Source organism: Salmo salar, chromosome ssa25, assembly GCF_905237065.1.
Source record: "Salmo salar chromosome ssa25, Ssal_v3.1, whole genome shotgun sequence".
NCBI classification, from domain to species: Eukaryota; Metazoa; Chordata; class Actinopteri; order Salmoniformes; family Salmonidae; genus Salmo; species Salmo salar.
The window spans coordinates 10747472-10763556 of NC_059466.1; the positions used below are offsets into that span (position 1 = coordinate 10747472).

The following is a 16085-nucleotide window of genomic DNA, read 5'->3' on the forward strand; positions in this document are numbered from 1 at the left end:
AAACTCTACATAGCTGTGTTCTGGGTGTCACTGAGTAGGCTGATACCCCATTTCATGGGTGCATAATAGGTTAGGCTGTACAGTGCATACTGTAAGTATGCCCCCAATGTTATTCTGAAGTCAAATACATCCACAGTGCGGTTTCAACATATTTTTAAAATGTGGGGGTCAAAAGAACTAATAATTGTATTTTTGTTGAATTTATATAACAACATTTCAACCTTGCTTATCTTGTCAAATTGTTGCATGTTTAACAGTTTTAGTTTCAATGGGATACTTTTATTTTGAAGGCGAGTCGACGATTCCACTATTGTTGCTTACGCTAATGTTGGTCACAACACAAATGTGACGAAAATGTTGTCATACGTTGCACCGCCCACGCAATATGGCGCCTCCTGACTGGTCGGTAACCCTCATTGCAACTGCATCATTTTGCAGTGTGTTATGTTTATGTCTTCGTTTTAGGCGCACAGGACGTACCATTTGGAAAAGCTTTTTTGGTAAAATAATGGCACGCACAGAGAAACCCCTGTTTCGGATCGCGTAAGTTGGTTGAAGCGTCAGTATTTACGAATCAAATTGTATTTTTTCCCCCATTGTTGTTCCTCACTTCTTACAAAATGAAGCGATGCTTCTGTTAGCTAGCGAACTAGTTACATTGTTTGCAGGCAAAATAATGACAAATGTAACCCTGAAAATAACTGAAATAACACAGGCTATTACATTTTAGGTATACATTGTACACAAGAACCAAACTTGGTTACATGTACTACAAGAGGCAGATGAGGAAGGCACGCGAGCAGTACCCCACTGGACATTCCAGAGCACAGCCCATGGAATTAAACGGTTAGCTGTGGTTCCAACAGGCTACTCATGTTTAGTCACTTAATACTGTGAGCTGGCATAAAGATCAGTGCATGACTTACACGTCTCCCGTCACTCATCTATCTACAGGTATTAAAATCCTGCCCATTTCAGTACTGTCTGATAACTACAGCTACCTTGTCATTGACATGGCCTCGAGCGTTGCAGTGGTGGTCGACCCTGCGGACCCACAGACGGTTCAGGTGGGTGACGGGGTCATGGTTATGCCTTCTTTGTGGATATACTTTCTGACCGTTTTAATACTCTCTCTTGAAATAGTCGGGACGCTATGAAGACTGTCATGTAAACTTAACAAAGCATCGGGTGAGCTTGGCATTTCATAGGCCTATGCTACAGTGGATATTCAGTATGGATGAGCCTCTGAAAGGGCTTTTGCTGACTGTCATAATGCCTCATCTCATCTGTGGCACTTCCTCTTGGCCTCAATAAGATCCTCTTTGATTGGATGTAGCCGGCTCTGGTGCCAGTCTGGCCTCTGTCCCATACACATACAATGATTGCTCAGTCTGGAGTAGGCTACGCTGTGGTTTATGTTGTCCTAGATATATCCACAGCATGTTCCATATAAAAGTGCATGTTTCATATAACATTTTCGCCGAAATGACTTCAAACATGTTATATTATCTCTAGTTAATATATATAATAAAACAGCACTTTTCAGTTCCAGTCTGTGTTTTACCTCCATCTAGTGTAGCCTATATCTAGTGCTTTAAAGTGGTGGGTTTTAGCCACGGTCGTGATGTGAATGTTTCTACCCTGTCGATGATAATTGATGCCTCTGTCTGTAATCGTTTAGGCTGTCCTTGAGGAAGAAGGGGTGATGTTAGAAGCGATCCTCTGCACACATAAACACTGGTGAGGATCGAGAGTGTCATTACTTTTAATGCACAAATACTTGTAGATGGAGTATTAGATGGACTGGGTTGTAGGTGTCATGCGTATCAATGGACCCGTTCAATATTTTGTTGTTGACGCTACATTCAAATGTTATAGGTCACATTGCAATGCAATATTAAGTTGACATGTTCTGTGTTATTCATCTACGCACATTTTATAATGTGATATTAAGTAGCTGTTTTTTATTTTTTATTTTTTTTAATAGACATATTTTGTTTTATCCCTAGGGACCACAGTGGGGGTAACAAAGGACTTAAAAAACTGTACAGCTCATGTCGTGTTTATGGAAATGCAACTGATAACATTCCTGGCCTCACACAGTAAGTCTAGGCTCCAGCTGTTTAGTAAGTCACGATCCTATCTTTGACAGCTTTTCCGTTGTATTTGGAATTTCAGCCTTCATCTGACGTCATTATGTTCTAGTGAAAATTGTAGTCATGGCAACGTTATATGGGGAAATTGCATGTTATTTGCCCAATTCTGTGATTCAAAGTCATAGAGGAGGTTGGTATGCATCATTGAAGATATTGATCCAGAGGGCAAACATGCATTTCACTTGCTAAACAGAATGTCACCAGTAGTTCCCATGGCACTGTCCTTTAATTTGTCTACTATGGATTTGTGGAGAATTATCTCCTCAGTCTCAGATTACATCAAATCAGAAAAGGTCAAATGATTCACTGTGACATCACAGCTTCTCACTATTATTGGCTTGTATTTAGCATGTTAATCAGTTATTCATATATCATCAGTGCTTGACTTGGGATGGAAGAAGTACTGGAGCTGTCTTTTTCCATTATGCGAAAGAGATCTCTGATTAGTCTCTGTTAACCGTTCTTACACATTTTCCATGACTTCTCCATGTCTTTGAACCAAATTTTCACAACGATTATTATAGCCGACATGAAAAAGTAAGCATTATTGACACTGGAAAGCTACTGTGTCTGATCCCATGTAGACCTACCACCTCCTGCCGTTGTGCCCTTGATCAAGGCACTTATCCCCCCACATATAGAACTTCACTGTTAGTCGCAAGTGGTCAGCCCTCCATCTGGAGAGCGCCTGGGTGTGCAGGCTTGTCTTTTTCAACATTACAACCAAATACTGTTGTCTTTATAAAATTATTCCCTCATTTAACAAATCAGGGATCAAATGGATAAGGTAGGCTACAGCGAAGCAAGGTATCTAACTAGACATGCTTATGTAAACTCGGCGAAAAAAGAAACGTCCCTTTTTCAGGACCCTGTCCTTCAAAGATAATTCGTAAAAATCCACATAACTTCACAGATCTTCATTGTAAAGGGTTTAAACACTGTTTCCCATGCTTGTTCAATGAACCATAAACAATTAATGAACATGCATCTGTGGAACGGGCGTTAAGACACTAACAGCTTACAGACGGTAGACAATTAAGGTCACAGTTATGAAAACTTAGGACACTAAAGAGTCCTTTCTACTGACTCTGAAAAACATCAAAAGAAAGATGCCCAGGGTCCCTGCTCATTTGTGTGAACGTGCCTTAGGCATGCTGCAAGGAGGCATGAGGACTGCAGATGTGGCCAGGGCAATAAATTGCAATGTCTGTACTGTGAGACGCCTAAGACAATGCTACAGGGAGACAGGACGGACAACTGATCATTCTCGCAGTGGCAGACCACGTGTAACAACACCTACACAGGATCGGTACATCCGAACATCACACCTGCGGGACAGGTACAGGATGGCAACAACTGCCTGAGTTACACCAGGAACGCACAATCCCTCCATCAGTGCTCAGACTGCCCGCAATAGTCTGAGAGCCTGGACTGAGGGCTTGTAGGCCTGTTGTAAGGCAGGTCCTCACCAGACATCACTGGCAACATCGTCACCTATGGGCACAAACCCACCGTCGCTGGACTAGACAGGACTGGCAAAAAGTACTCTTTACTGACGAATCGCGGTTTTGTCTCACCAGGGGTGATGGTCGGATTCGTGTTTATCGTCGAAGGAATGAGCGTTACACCGAGGCCTGTACTCTGGAGCGGGATCGATTTGGAGGTGGAGGGTCCGTCGTGGTCTGGGGCGGTGTGTCACAGCATCATCGGACTGAGCTTGTTGTCATTGCAGGCAATCTCAACGCTGTGCGTTACAGAGAAGACATCCTCCTCCCTCATGTGGTACCCTTCCTGCAGGCTCATCCTGACATGACCCTCCAGCATGACAATGGCACCAGCCATACTGCTCGTTCTATGCGTGATTTCCAGCAAGACAGGAATGTCAGTGTTCTGCCATGGCCAGCGAAGAACCCAGATCTCAATCCCATTGAGCACGTCCGAGACCTGTTGGATCGGAGGGTGAGAGCTAGGGCCATTCCCCCCCAGAAATGTCCGGGAACTTGCAGGTGTCTTGGTGGAAGAGTGGGGTAACATCTCACAGCAAGAACTGGCAAATCTGGTGCAGTCCATGAGGAGGAGATGCACTGCAGTACTTAATGCAGCTGGTGGCCACACCAGATACTGACTGTTACTTTTGATTTTGACCCCCCCCCTTTGTTCAGGGACACATTATTCCATTTCTGTTAGTCACATGTCTGTGGAACTTGTTCAGTTTATGTCTCAGTTGTTGAATCTTGTTATGTTCATACAAATATTTACTCGTTAAGTTTGCTGAAAATACACGCGTTGACAGTGAGAGGACGTTTCTTTTTTTGCTGAGTTTTATAAGGCTAAAATATTCCTGTTTCGGGGAAGATCGATGCATAGCAAGTTATTTGTCAATTAGGCTATTTTTTGGGACTATTTATAACATTGCAATTACATGGCTACTGTTTAATAGAGGGGAATTCCAGCTTTTGAACGGTGCAGATTTATTTAGGCTACACAGTGCCGGTGGAAAGGCAACAACAAAGTGAATGCTTAGTTAGCTATAGTTAATGTGTAACAGTTATCTCGCTAGTTGTGTTTTGAATTGGTGATCTATTTACTCTGTCATTATTTTATACCTACTGCTGAAATGTCACGCTCTCCCTCCTTGGGCAACGGCCCACTCGCACTGGCACACGCAGCACCACAGACGTGCACTGAAAGGTCAATCCGATAATGGCTGATATGTCGTTTTTTTTATTTTTATTGATTGATCAAATTTAAGTGTGCTTTCATTAATTACATTAACAACAATTAGGAAACTAATTTCCATGACCTTACAAACCCTCATTTGACAACTTGAAACAGCGCGTCATGCCATACAGGCTGGCACGTTTTCAATCTGCGCAATCTTGAACAGCCTCCTGTCACTCTCTCAGATTCACAGACTAGCGGCAAATAAACTTCAACAAAGCGGAATGAGGAAACGAATTCCCAATCTCCATTGCTATTCAATGAAGATCCTGCCTTGATCAAACTTTTTTGCCTCTGTGTGTGTGAATCTGGGCCAGCGAAAGGCTACTTTGTTTTTATAGAGGAGTCAGTACGCAAATCCCCCAAAATTTGAAGTGCCAGTACAGTGTTCCGGACAGCTCCAGTCCAAGTCAAGCACTGTATATAATACATTGGGGGTATAGCACTGTGGCAGACTAGCGTCCTGTCCAGGGGATGTACTTGTACATCCAGCTGACTCGCGCTACAGAAACAGAAGACAGGCTCCTGCTCCTATAAGCCGTTCCAATTCACACAAACCAAGGCTTGTGCGAGGCAACTTATTTGCGCTTTGAAGCATCACACTGTTATCTGAGTGGTGTGAGCAGTGGTACGTGACTCGACTATGCACATCAACTGGCCAGGTGGGTCACATGAACTTATCTGATGACCACACGCACGAAGCCATTTGTCTTTTGCTTGGTTTCCAGCCCACTGACAGACAAAGACTCCATAGACGTGGGCCGTATGCACTTCAAGGCACTGTTCACACCTGGACACACAGTGGGTCATATGATCTACCTCCTGGATGGTCGTACCATAGGAGCCCCCTCCAGCCTGTTCTCAGGTGACCTGGTGTTCCTCTCTGGATGCGGTAAGTCCAGCTCCAAAATCAGCTCTGTGGTTAGTTATTTTGAAGCATTTAGCGAGCAATGTACACCTATTGAAAAGCAGGTTCACAGTTGTTCGGCTTCTGTAGCTGTAATGCACTATGTTTGCTTTGAGTTTCATCCACTGTGTCGTGCGTGTGTGTATATAACTTGGTAATTGCGGTAGATCATCTATGTCTGCAGGGAGGATGTTTGAAGGCAGTGCCTTAACAATGCTGTCATCACTAGACACGGTCGGCTCCTTAAGTGATGAAACCCTCTTATGGCCTGGTAGGGAAATGACCTCCTCCTTTATGTTTGCATTAAGTGCAAATGTATGCATTAGAATTACAAACAAAATATTTCAGCACCAGTCTTCTGTAAGAGTTGTATTGATGTCTGTGTTTCCGTGTGTACGGACTTGTATTTCCCAGGCCATGAGTATGCAGAGGATAACCTGATGTTTGCTGCTGAGGTGGAGCCCCACAACGCTGCCAGGGAAAACAAATATCAGTGGGTCCTACAACAGAGAGGTCAAAAGCTGTGTACGGTACGGGGAATAATCCATCCTCATTGTTATTCCTTACTGGCATCAAATCCCAAAGGTATTCACTATCCTGGGCTGTGTGGAAGAGAGGCTTGTCAGCGGCCCACAGGACAGTCTTTGTCAGAATGCCTTTGCACTCCCTCCTCTCTCTGAATGCTCCCATCTTTGGTGATACAACAGTCAGTGTATCGACTGTATCTATGCCGAACGTGTTAAACGGCGCGAATCAATTCTCATAACCTCATGTCTATGAAACTTTTATATGTAGGAGACTAAAAATAGCCCTACCATCAGTGATCCCATCCTCCTAGTGTCTTTGATGTTAGTGGATGCAGATTCCAACGGTGGAATGCATGCCAGACTAGAGGTGTGGGTGGGATTTTCATTTGGTCATGAGGAGTGGATTTGACTAATCTGAGCTGCTGGGATCAGGGTGTGGGTCTGATGCCTCTGCCCTCGGGGGAAGCTTTACTAACAAGCAGGGTGTCTGTTATGAAAATGTGGCGCCGAACATTTGACCGGCAGCATTTTAATTGACCGGACGTTTGAGAAATTTACCGGACCCGTATGCATTGGGTGCGTAACCTAATTAGGGCGTCCACTAACGGTGCTCAGAATGATAGAAATCGCATTTAGATTATGGTAGTTAAACATAACATGCAAGTTGAGAACGTAATGACGTGTGTCCTTACCGCGCACTTTGAAAATGTTAGAGTAACGGTCCACATCCTCAGCCAACAAGACGAGTAACGAACAGTCAAATCACTAGCCCATGTATGGACGGTGCGTGAGTTTCAAGTTTGGGGAAGCGCATTTTCACTATACAAATTCACCTTTATAATAAAGAATTCCATGCATCATTGTATTTGCCGACTTATGTGATGAGCAGATCGGATAGTCATAATTTTAGGCTAATAATATAACTAAATCACTGTTCGCAAAAAAAAGGCTGTTCAATGCATGGCTGAGCGTGTATAGCGGAAGGGTAACGTTTCTTCTTTGCACGGGAAAAACGCATGTCATCCAATTCTACTGCACTTTATATGATTGGAGACATTAGCAGAATCTTTTTCAATAGGACACATTCCAGGTTAGCCTACTCTGCTGACACTGACAAGCAGATCAAGCAAAACGACGTTGTCCATATAATGGGCCTATGAGAAGGGGAGACACAAATAGAATATGACGTCTGTCTAAACTGGAGGAGGAAATTATTGTCCAAAAACAAACGTTTAAGTAGCACTGAGCCGACAATGATAAAGAGTGAATATGTGCAGTGCGCACTTACCGGCGATATGGCCGATGCTCTTCGCTGGTGTCAATAAGGTAGGCTATAGGCCTTCTGTTGTTCGGTCAGTTACGTTGAGACTTTTGATAACAGATTAGTCTTTTTATTGTCTTCTCTTTACAGCAATAGTCATTTGCTTTACGAACAATGTTTTGCGTCAATTGAATTTTGAAGAATTGCGATATGCCTGGCTGGGCCTCATGACTCAACAATCATGTATTTGGTATTTGCCGGGCGCACTGCATAACTTGCGCTCTGCTTTCCTTCCAACTGTTAAATACAGGTTAAATAAAAAACTGTAGGCAATACATTTTAAAACAATCCACAACTTTTTGTTGTTGTTGTAAGGCTAGGGGAAGCTAATGATCCTCTGTTGCCAAGTCATACTTTAGTAGCCTATTTTGAATGATTTTATTTATTTCTGTATAGACAGGAGTAGGCTAATTAGGCTATATCGTTTTGGCAATTTCATTCAATTTACGTAGGTTCATAGGTGGCGCGTTCATAAGGCTATGTCAATCTACTATCCCCCATAGTAGAAAAGTTTACCTGTTCTATCGGTCAGCTTTTCGAGAAAGAAATAGCCCAAACAACAGACTCTGGGACAGTTGTGGGTCATAGATCCCAAATTCATAAAACCATTAGGTTTAGGCTACATAAAAAAACGTTAAGAAGCAAATCAAATCCAATTTTATTGGTCACATACACATGGTTAGCAGATGTTAATGCGAGTGTAGCGAAATGCTTGTGCTTCTAGTTCCGACCATGCAGTAATATCTAACAATTTCACAACAACTACCTTATACACACAAGTGTAAAGGAATCAATAAGAATATGTACATATAAATATATGGATGAGTGATGGCCGAACGGCATAGGCAAGATGCAGTAGATGTTATAGAGTACAGTATATACATATGAGATGAGTAATGTAGGGTATGTAAACATTTATATAAAGTGGCATTGTTTAAAGTAACTAGTGATACATTTATTACATCCAATTTTTAATTATTAAAGTGGCTAGAGTTGAGTCAGTATGTTGGCAACAGCCTCTCACTGTTAGTGATGGCTGTTTAACAGTCTGATGGCCTTGAGATAGAAGCTGTTTTTCAGTATCTCGGTCCCAGCTTTGATGTACCTGTACTGACCTCACCTTCTGGATGATAGCGGGGTGAACAGGCAGTGGCTCGTACGGTTGTTGTCCTTGGTGATCTTTTTGGCCTTCCTGTGACATCGGGTGGTGTAGGTGTTTTGGAGGGCAGGTAGTTTGCCCCCGGTGATGTGTTGTGCAGACCTCACTACCCTCTGGAGAGCCTTGCGGTTGTGGGCGGAGCAGTTGCCGTACCAGGCGGTGATACAGCCCGACAGGATGCTCTCGATTGTCCATCTGTAAAAGTTTTAGTGTTTTTGGTGACAAGCCAAATTTCTTCAGCCTCCTGAGTTTGAAGAGGCGTGTGGGTGGACCATTTCAGTTTGTCTGTGATGTGTACGCCGAGGAACTTAAAACTTTCCACCTTCTCCACTACTGTCCCGTCGATGTGGATAGGGGGGTGCTCCCTCTACTCCTTCCTGAAGTCCACAATCATCTCCTTTGTTTTGTTGACTTTGAGTGTGAGGTTGTTTTCCTGACACCACACTCCGAGGGCCCTCACCTCCTCCCTGTAGGCCGTCTCGTCATTGTTGGTAATCAAGCCTAGACACTGTAGTGTCGTCTGCAAACTTGATGATTGAGTTGGAGGTGTGCATGGCCACGTAGTCATGGGTGAACAGGGAGTACAGGAGAGATCTGAGAACACACCCTTGTGGGGCCCAGTGTTGAGGATCATCGGGGTGGAGATGTTGTTTCCTACCCTCACCACCTGGGGGCGGCCCGTCAAAGTCCAGGACTCAGTTGCACAGGGCGGGGTCGAGACCCAGGGTCTCGAGCTTAATGATGAGTTTGGAGGGTACTATGGTGTTATGCTGAACTATAGTCGATGAACAGCATTCTTACATAGGTATTCCTCTTGTCCAGATGGGTTAGGGCAGTGTGATTGCGTCGTCTGTGGACCTATTGGGGCAGTAAGCAAATTGGAGTGGGTCTAGGGTGTCAAGTAGGGTGGAGGTGATATGATCCTTGACTAGTCTCTCAAAGCACTTCATGATGACGGAAGTGAGTGCTATGGGGCGATAGTTGTTTAGCTCATTTACCTTAACTTTCTTGGGAACAGGAACAATGGTGGCCCTCTTGAAGCATGTGGGAACAGTGGACTGGGATAAGGATTGATTGAATATGTCCGTAAACACACCAGCCAGCTGGTCTGCGCATGCTCTGAGGGTGCGGCTAGGGATGCCGTTTGGGCCGGCAGCCTTGCGAGGGTTAACACGTTTAAATGTTTTTCTCACGTTGGCTGCGGTGAAGGAGTCCGCAGGTTTTGGTAGCGGGCCGTGTCGGTGGCACTGTATTGTCCTGAAAGCGAGCGAAGAAGAAGTTTAGTTTGTCTGGGAGCAAGACAATGAATCTGGTGTAAGATCAGAATGTTTAGCCTAAAATGTTGCTAAACTATTATTTATTAACATTATTAGCGCAGCAAGGCAGTAGGCTATGGGCAAATGTGCATTTGGTTACCGGACAATGAAAGAAAGGTGAGAACATGAGAGAAGTAAGCTACTGGTTTCAATAGTTTATGGAAGTCTTTATAGAATAATTGCCTCCACGGATATGGTCAGATTTTGCCAAGGCTCCTGGGAAGCAAGGTCAAACATGCCTCATAGTATGAAGTAAAATGTTCAGGTTTCAAACAATTAAGTAGCTATATGTTTTCAAAATGGATACTGCCTCCAGCTCATTGCAAAGTGTTGTGACACGCTTTAATTACCAGTTGAGAAATAAAATTAGTAGCTCTCTTTAATTGTGGCCCAAAAACTATTTTTAACACACAATTGCATTTAGAATGGTTGTGGAATGATTGGGTTTATAAAATCGCTGTTTGACAGATTTTCCATTCAAAAGCTCTGTGTCTGTATGCTGTGCTCGTGTGATAGATGAGATGCATAACAAATATTTTAATTCCACTAAAATATGCACATTTACAAGTCACCCCCCAGGCAGAAACCTATTGTGACTACCAGCTAGTGTAAAGGATGTCACGCTGCTTGCTTAGCGAGTACCGCTTCCTCCTGATTCGGCTCACAGTGAGGCTCGAACCCAGGACCTCTGCCTTGCCAGCACACGTGGCCACCCTCCTGAAGCGTCTTACCAATCGGGCCAGGCGTAAAGCTAGCTATCCTCTACCGCAAGTGGTGAACCTTCAGGCTGAGGAGTACGTTTTCCACATTCCCATGTGCTACACGAGCATACCTCTCTGTCTTTACATACAGTACATGCAGATCATTTCTATCAAACCATTAATTGAAGAAACATTTCAGACCTCTACTTGGAAAAGCTAAGGCAAAAATGTTGAATTGAGAGAATTACTATTACTCTTTGTTCTTCATACATTGTTTACATAATCATGTGGTTTCAGAGTCCCTCCACCATTGGAGAGGAAAAGGAGTACAACCCATTCCTGCGCATCCACTCCTCTGAGCTGCACCAGGCTTTGGGCCTCCAGCAGGACCAGGATGAGGACTGGACACTGTTCCGGGCTCGGGTCTTGGAGGAGCTGCGAAGGCGCAAGGATATTTACAAGGGCAGATAGCGATGAGAATAAATGTCAACAAAATGCCTTAAGGTGAATTAAGCCAATAGGGAACTCTATATTGATGTAATGTGAGGTTCAAAACAAATACAGGCAGATGTTTTTTTTTTTTTAAGAATGCCATGTTCCATTCCATTCCATGTTGGTTGTTCTTTACCTTCCAGCTCTAATATTGCAGGTGACAAATATGAAACCTACTGCTTGAAATATGCACACAGAAAAGTTTTTAGTTCAGGACACTAGTTGTAGTATCTCACTGTAAAGTTGATCTTGTGTGTGTGTGATTCTAAAAGTTGACATGGTCAACAAATGTATTACTGTAATGCAGCAGTCTTTTCAAACAATTGTACCATTTCTGGTACTCAAACTAGACTCAGTGTCTAAAAGACTTGTTTGCACGTTCATGATATTTGTTGTCAGATTTCATTAATATTGAGCTATAAAGATCAAGGTATAGGTACTGTTAGTTAGCTGCTATTATAGGTTTGTTTTTTATTTGACACGTGGTGTAATGGGGGTAAACAGATTTAATATTAGAAAACCTGCATTACATTTTTTACGGTTAAATGACAAACTTCAGGCAGGTACATGCGTGTAAACTCACTTTTACTGGACCATATTGATACCACTTCAGTCAATGGGCACATGTTTCTATCTTGTATTTTGGCTGAATTCATACTGTATCTCCACATTGTATATGCTGTGATAAAATTATTAAGAATAGTTGCCATTATGATTTTTTTTCAAATGACTGTAGATTAAGTTATTATTGTTATGTGCAGAAATGAATTAAAGAAACCCTCTAGTTTATAATAATTACAATATTCTTTATAGGTGACTGCTGACTTCTGAAAAGTTAAATATTTTTTTATAACTACTTTTCTTGGACATGTTACTTAACAAGTTAGATATCCTTTATATTGCATTGAAGGAGACAATTACAAGTCATCATCAATAATAAGTTTGATATTTGGTAGAAGATTGAGAGTACTGGTTATTTGATGAAAATGAATTGGATTTTATTGCAATAAAGATTTTCAAATCAAAGTTTATTTGTCACGTGCCGAATACAACAGTGAAATGCTTACTTACCAATATTGCAAAAAAGGTGTTAGGTGAACAATAGGTAACTAAAGAAATAAAAACAGTAAAAGACAGGCTATATACAGTACAGTAGCGAGGCTATAAAAGTAGCAAGGCTAAGTACAGACACTGGTTAGTCAGGCTGATTGAGGTAGTATGTACATGTAGATATGATGAACAGAGAGTAGCAGTAGCGTAAAAGAGGGGTTGGCGGGTGGTGGGTGGCGGGACACAATGCAGATAGCCCGGTTAGCCAATGTACGGGAGCACTGGTTGGTCGGCCCAATTGAGGTAGTATGTACATGAATGTATAGTTAAAGTGACTATGCATATATGATAAACAGAGAGTAGCAGCAGCGTAAAAAGAGGGGTTGGGGGGGGGGCACACAATGCAAATAGTCTGGGTAGCCATTTCATTACCTGTTCAGGAGTCTTATGGCTTGGGGGTAAAAACTGTTGAGAAGCCTTTTTGTCCTAGACTTGGCACTCCGGTACCGCTTGCCATGCGGTAGTAGAGAGAACAGTATGACTGGGGTGGCTGGGGTCTTTGACAATTTTTAGGGCCTTCCTCTGACACTGCCTGGTGTAGAGGTCCTGGATGGCAGGCAGCTTAGCCCCAGTGATGTACTGGGCCGTACGCACTACCCTCTGTAGTGCCTTGCGGTCAGAGGCCGAGCAATTGCCGTACCAGGCAGTGATGCAACCAGTCAGGATGCTCTCGATGTTGCAGCTGTAGAACCTTTTGAGGATCTCAGGACCCATGCCAAATATTTTTAGTTTCCTGAGGGGGAATAGGCTTTGTTGTGCCCGCTTCACAACTGTCTTGGTATGTTTGGACCATTCTAGTTTGTTGTTGATGTGGACACCAAGGAACTTGAAGCTCTCAACCTGCTCCACTACAGCCCCGTTGATGAGCACGCACCCCTGTGGAGCTCCAGTGTTGAGGATCAGTGTGGCAGATGTGTTGCTACCTACCCTCACCACCTGGGGGCGGCCCATCAGGAAGTCCAGGATCCAGTTGCAGAGGGAGGTGTTTAGTCCCAGGATCCTTAGCTTAGTGATAAGCTTTGAGGGTACTATGGTGTTGAACGCTGAGCTGTAGTCAATGAATAGCATTCTCACAAAAGTGTTCCTTTTGTCCAGGTGGGAAAGGGCAGTGTAGAGTGCAATAGAGATTGCATCATCTGTGGATCTGTTTGGGCGGTATGCAAATTGGAGTGGGTCTAGGGTTTCTGGGATAATGGTGTTGATGTGAGCCATATATGTCCAATATACCACGGCTAAGGGCTGTTCTTAGGGCATAGCCCGAAGCCGTGGTATATTGGACATATACCACCAAGAACAACCCTTAGCTGTGGTATATTGGACATACCACAAATCCCTGAGGTGCCTTATTGCTATTATAAACTGGTTATCAATGTAATTAGAAAAGTAAAAAGTATGTTTTTGTCATTCCTGTGGTACACGTCTGATATACCATGGCTTTCAACCAATCAGCATTCAGGGCTCAAACCACCAAGTTTATAATTGTAAATAAATCCTGTTTGTGCATTTGCATAACTACAGATAAATCCGACAGGAGAGTTTGAGTGATAAAAGTTGGACAGAGGATCTCGAAATCTCTGTGCAAGCAACACTTGGAAGAATATAAAAAAATGAATGTGAGGCAATTTTTTGGCAAGTGCCATATACAGCTTTTTTGGCATGTGCCATATACAGCTCTGGAAAAATCTGCCTGACTCCAGCCTTGCTGAAGCACCCCCAGATCATCACCAATCCTCCACCAAATTTCACAGTGAGTGCGAGACCTGGAGAGGCCTACAAGCCACAGTGTCTTGCACCCACTGAAATTTGGTGGAGGATCGGTGATGATCTGGGGGTGCTTCAGCAAGGCTGGAATCGGGCAGATTTGTCTTTGTGAAGGACGCATGAATCAAGCCACGTACAAGGTTGTCCTGGAAGAAAACTTGCTTCCTTCTGCTCTGACAATGTTCCTCAACTCCAAGGATTGGTTTTTCCAGCAGGACAATGCTCCATGCCACACAGCCAGGTCAATCAAGGTGTGAATGGAGGACCACCAGATCAAGACCCTGTCATGGCCAGCCCAATCTCCCGACCTGAACCCCATTGAAAACCTCTGGAATGTGATCAAGAGGAAGATGGATGGTCACAAGCCATCAAACAAAGCCGAGCTGCTTGGATTTTTGTGCCAGGAGTGGTATAAAGTCACCCAACATAATGTGAAAGACTGGTGGAGAACATGCCAAGACGCATGAAAGCTGTGATTGAAAATCAGGGTTATTCCACCAAATATTGATTTCTGGAGAACTAAAACATTAGTATTGGTTTGTTTAAAAATGAATATTAACTTATTTTCTTTGTGTTATTTGAGGTCTGACAACACTGCATCATTTTTGTTACTTTGACCAGATGTCATTTTCTGCAAATACATGCTCTAAATGACAATATTTGTATTAGGAATTTGGGAGAAATGTTGTCAGTAGTTTATAGAAACAAAAATGTTCATTTTACCCAAACACATACCTATAAATAGTAAAACCAGAGAAACTGATAATTTTGCAGTGGTCTCTATATTTTTTCCAGAGCTGTAAATATACAGTACCAGTCAAAGTTTGGACACACCTACTTATTCAAGGGTTTTTCTATATTTTGACTATTTTCTACATTGTAGAATAACAGTTTAGACATCAAAACTATGAAATAACACATTTGGAATCATGTTGTAACCAGAAAAGATCAAATCAAAAATATATGATGACAGCTTTGCACACTTTTGTCATTCTCTCAGCCAGCTTCATGAGGTAGTCACCTGGAATGCATTTCAATTAACAGGTGTGCCTTGTTAAAAGTTAATTTGTGGAATTTCTTTCCTTCTTAATGCGTTTGAGCCAATCAGTTTTGTTGTGAGAAGGTAGGGGTGATATACAGAAGATAGCCCTATTTGGTAAAAGACCAAATCCATATTATGGCAAGAACAGCTCAAATAAGCAAAGAGAAACGACAGTCCATTACTTTAAGGTGGGTAAAATTTTAAGAATGTTGAAACATTCTTCAAGTGCAGTCGCAAAAATCAAACGCTATGATGAAACTGGCTCTCATGAGGACCGCCACAGGAAAGGAAGACCCAGAGTTACCTCTGCTGTAGAGGATAAGTTCATTAGAGTTACCAGCCTCATAAATTGCAGCCAAAATAAATGCTTCAGAGTTCATTGTAACAGACACATCTCAACATCAACTGTTCAGAGGAGACTTTGCAGTAATTCATGGTCGACCTTCTGCAAAGAAACCACTACTAAAGGACACCAGTAAGAAGAAGTTACTTGCTTGGGCCAAGAAACACGAGCAATGACATTAGACCGGTGGAACTCTGTCCTTTGGTCTGTTGAGACCAAATGTGAGGTTTTTGGTTCCAACCTATGTGTCTTTGTGAGACGCAGAGTAGGTGAACTGATGATCTCCGCATCTGTGGTTCCCCCCGTGAAGCATGGAGGAGGAGGTGTGATGGTGCTTTGCTGGTGACATTGTCTGTGATTTATTTACAATTCAAGGTACACTTAACCATTATGGCTACCACAGCATTCTGCAGCGTTACGCCATCCCATCTGGTTTGCACTTAGTGGGACTATCATTTGTTTTTCACCAGGACAATGACCCAAAACACCTCCAGGCTGTGTAAGGGCTATTCGACCAAGAAGGATAATG

The 16085-nt window shown here is 42.9% G+C and overlaps 1 protein-coding gene across 1 annotated transcript; it reads left to right on the forward strand.

Annotated features, from left to right (window-relative positions):
• The first annotated feature begins 336 nt into the window (after positions 1 to 336).
• pnkd (PNKD metallo-beta-lactamase domain containing) lies at positions 337 to 12326 on the forward strand. Its single transcript, XM_014173050.2, has 9 exons — positions 337 to 543; positions 731 to 846; positions 955 to 1067; positions 1682 to 1740; positions 2010 to 2102; positions 5606 to 5769; positions 5969 to 6055; positions 6199 to 6314; positions 11106 to 12326. The coding sequence occupies exons 1-9, from the start codon at positions 386 to 388 to the stop codon at positions 11277 to 11279; spliced, it is 1080 nt and encodes a 359-aa protein (XP_014028525.1). The 5' UTR covers positions 337 to 385; the 3' UTR covers positions 11280 to 12326.
• Positions 12327 to 16085: the final 3759 nt, after the last annotated feature.

Bases quoted from the DNA above. Each gene is read 5' to 3' on its own strand.
- pnkd (XM_014173050.2), top strand. From the start codon at position 386: ATGGCGCCTCCTGACTGGTCGGTAACCCTCATTGCAACTGCATCATTT. The intron at 544-730 runs GTAAGTTGGTTG...ATTACATTTTAG, and splicing joins AAACCCCTGTTTCGGATCGC to GTATACATTGTACACAAGAA. The intron at 6,056-6,198 runs GTAGGGAAATGA...TGTATTTCCCAG, and splicing joins TGAAACCCTCTTATGGCCTG to GCCATGAGTATGCAGAGGAT.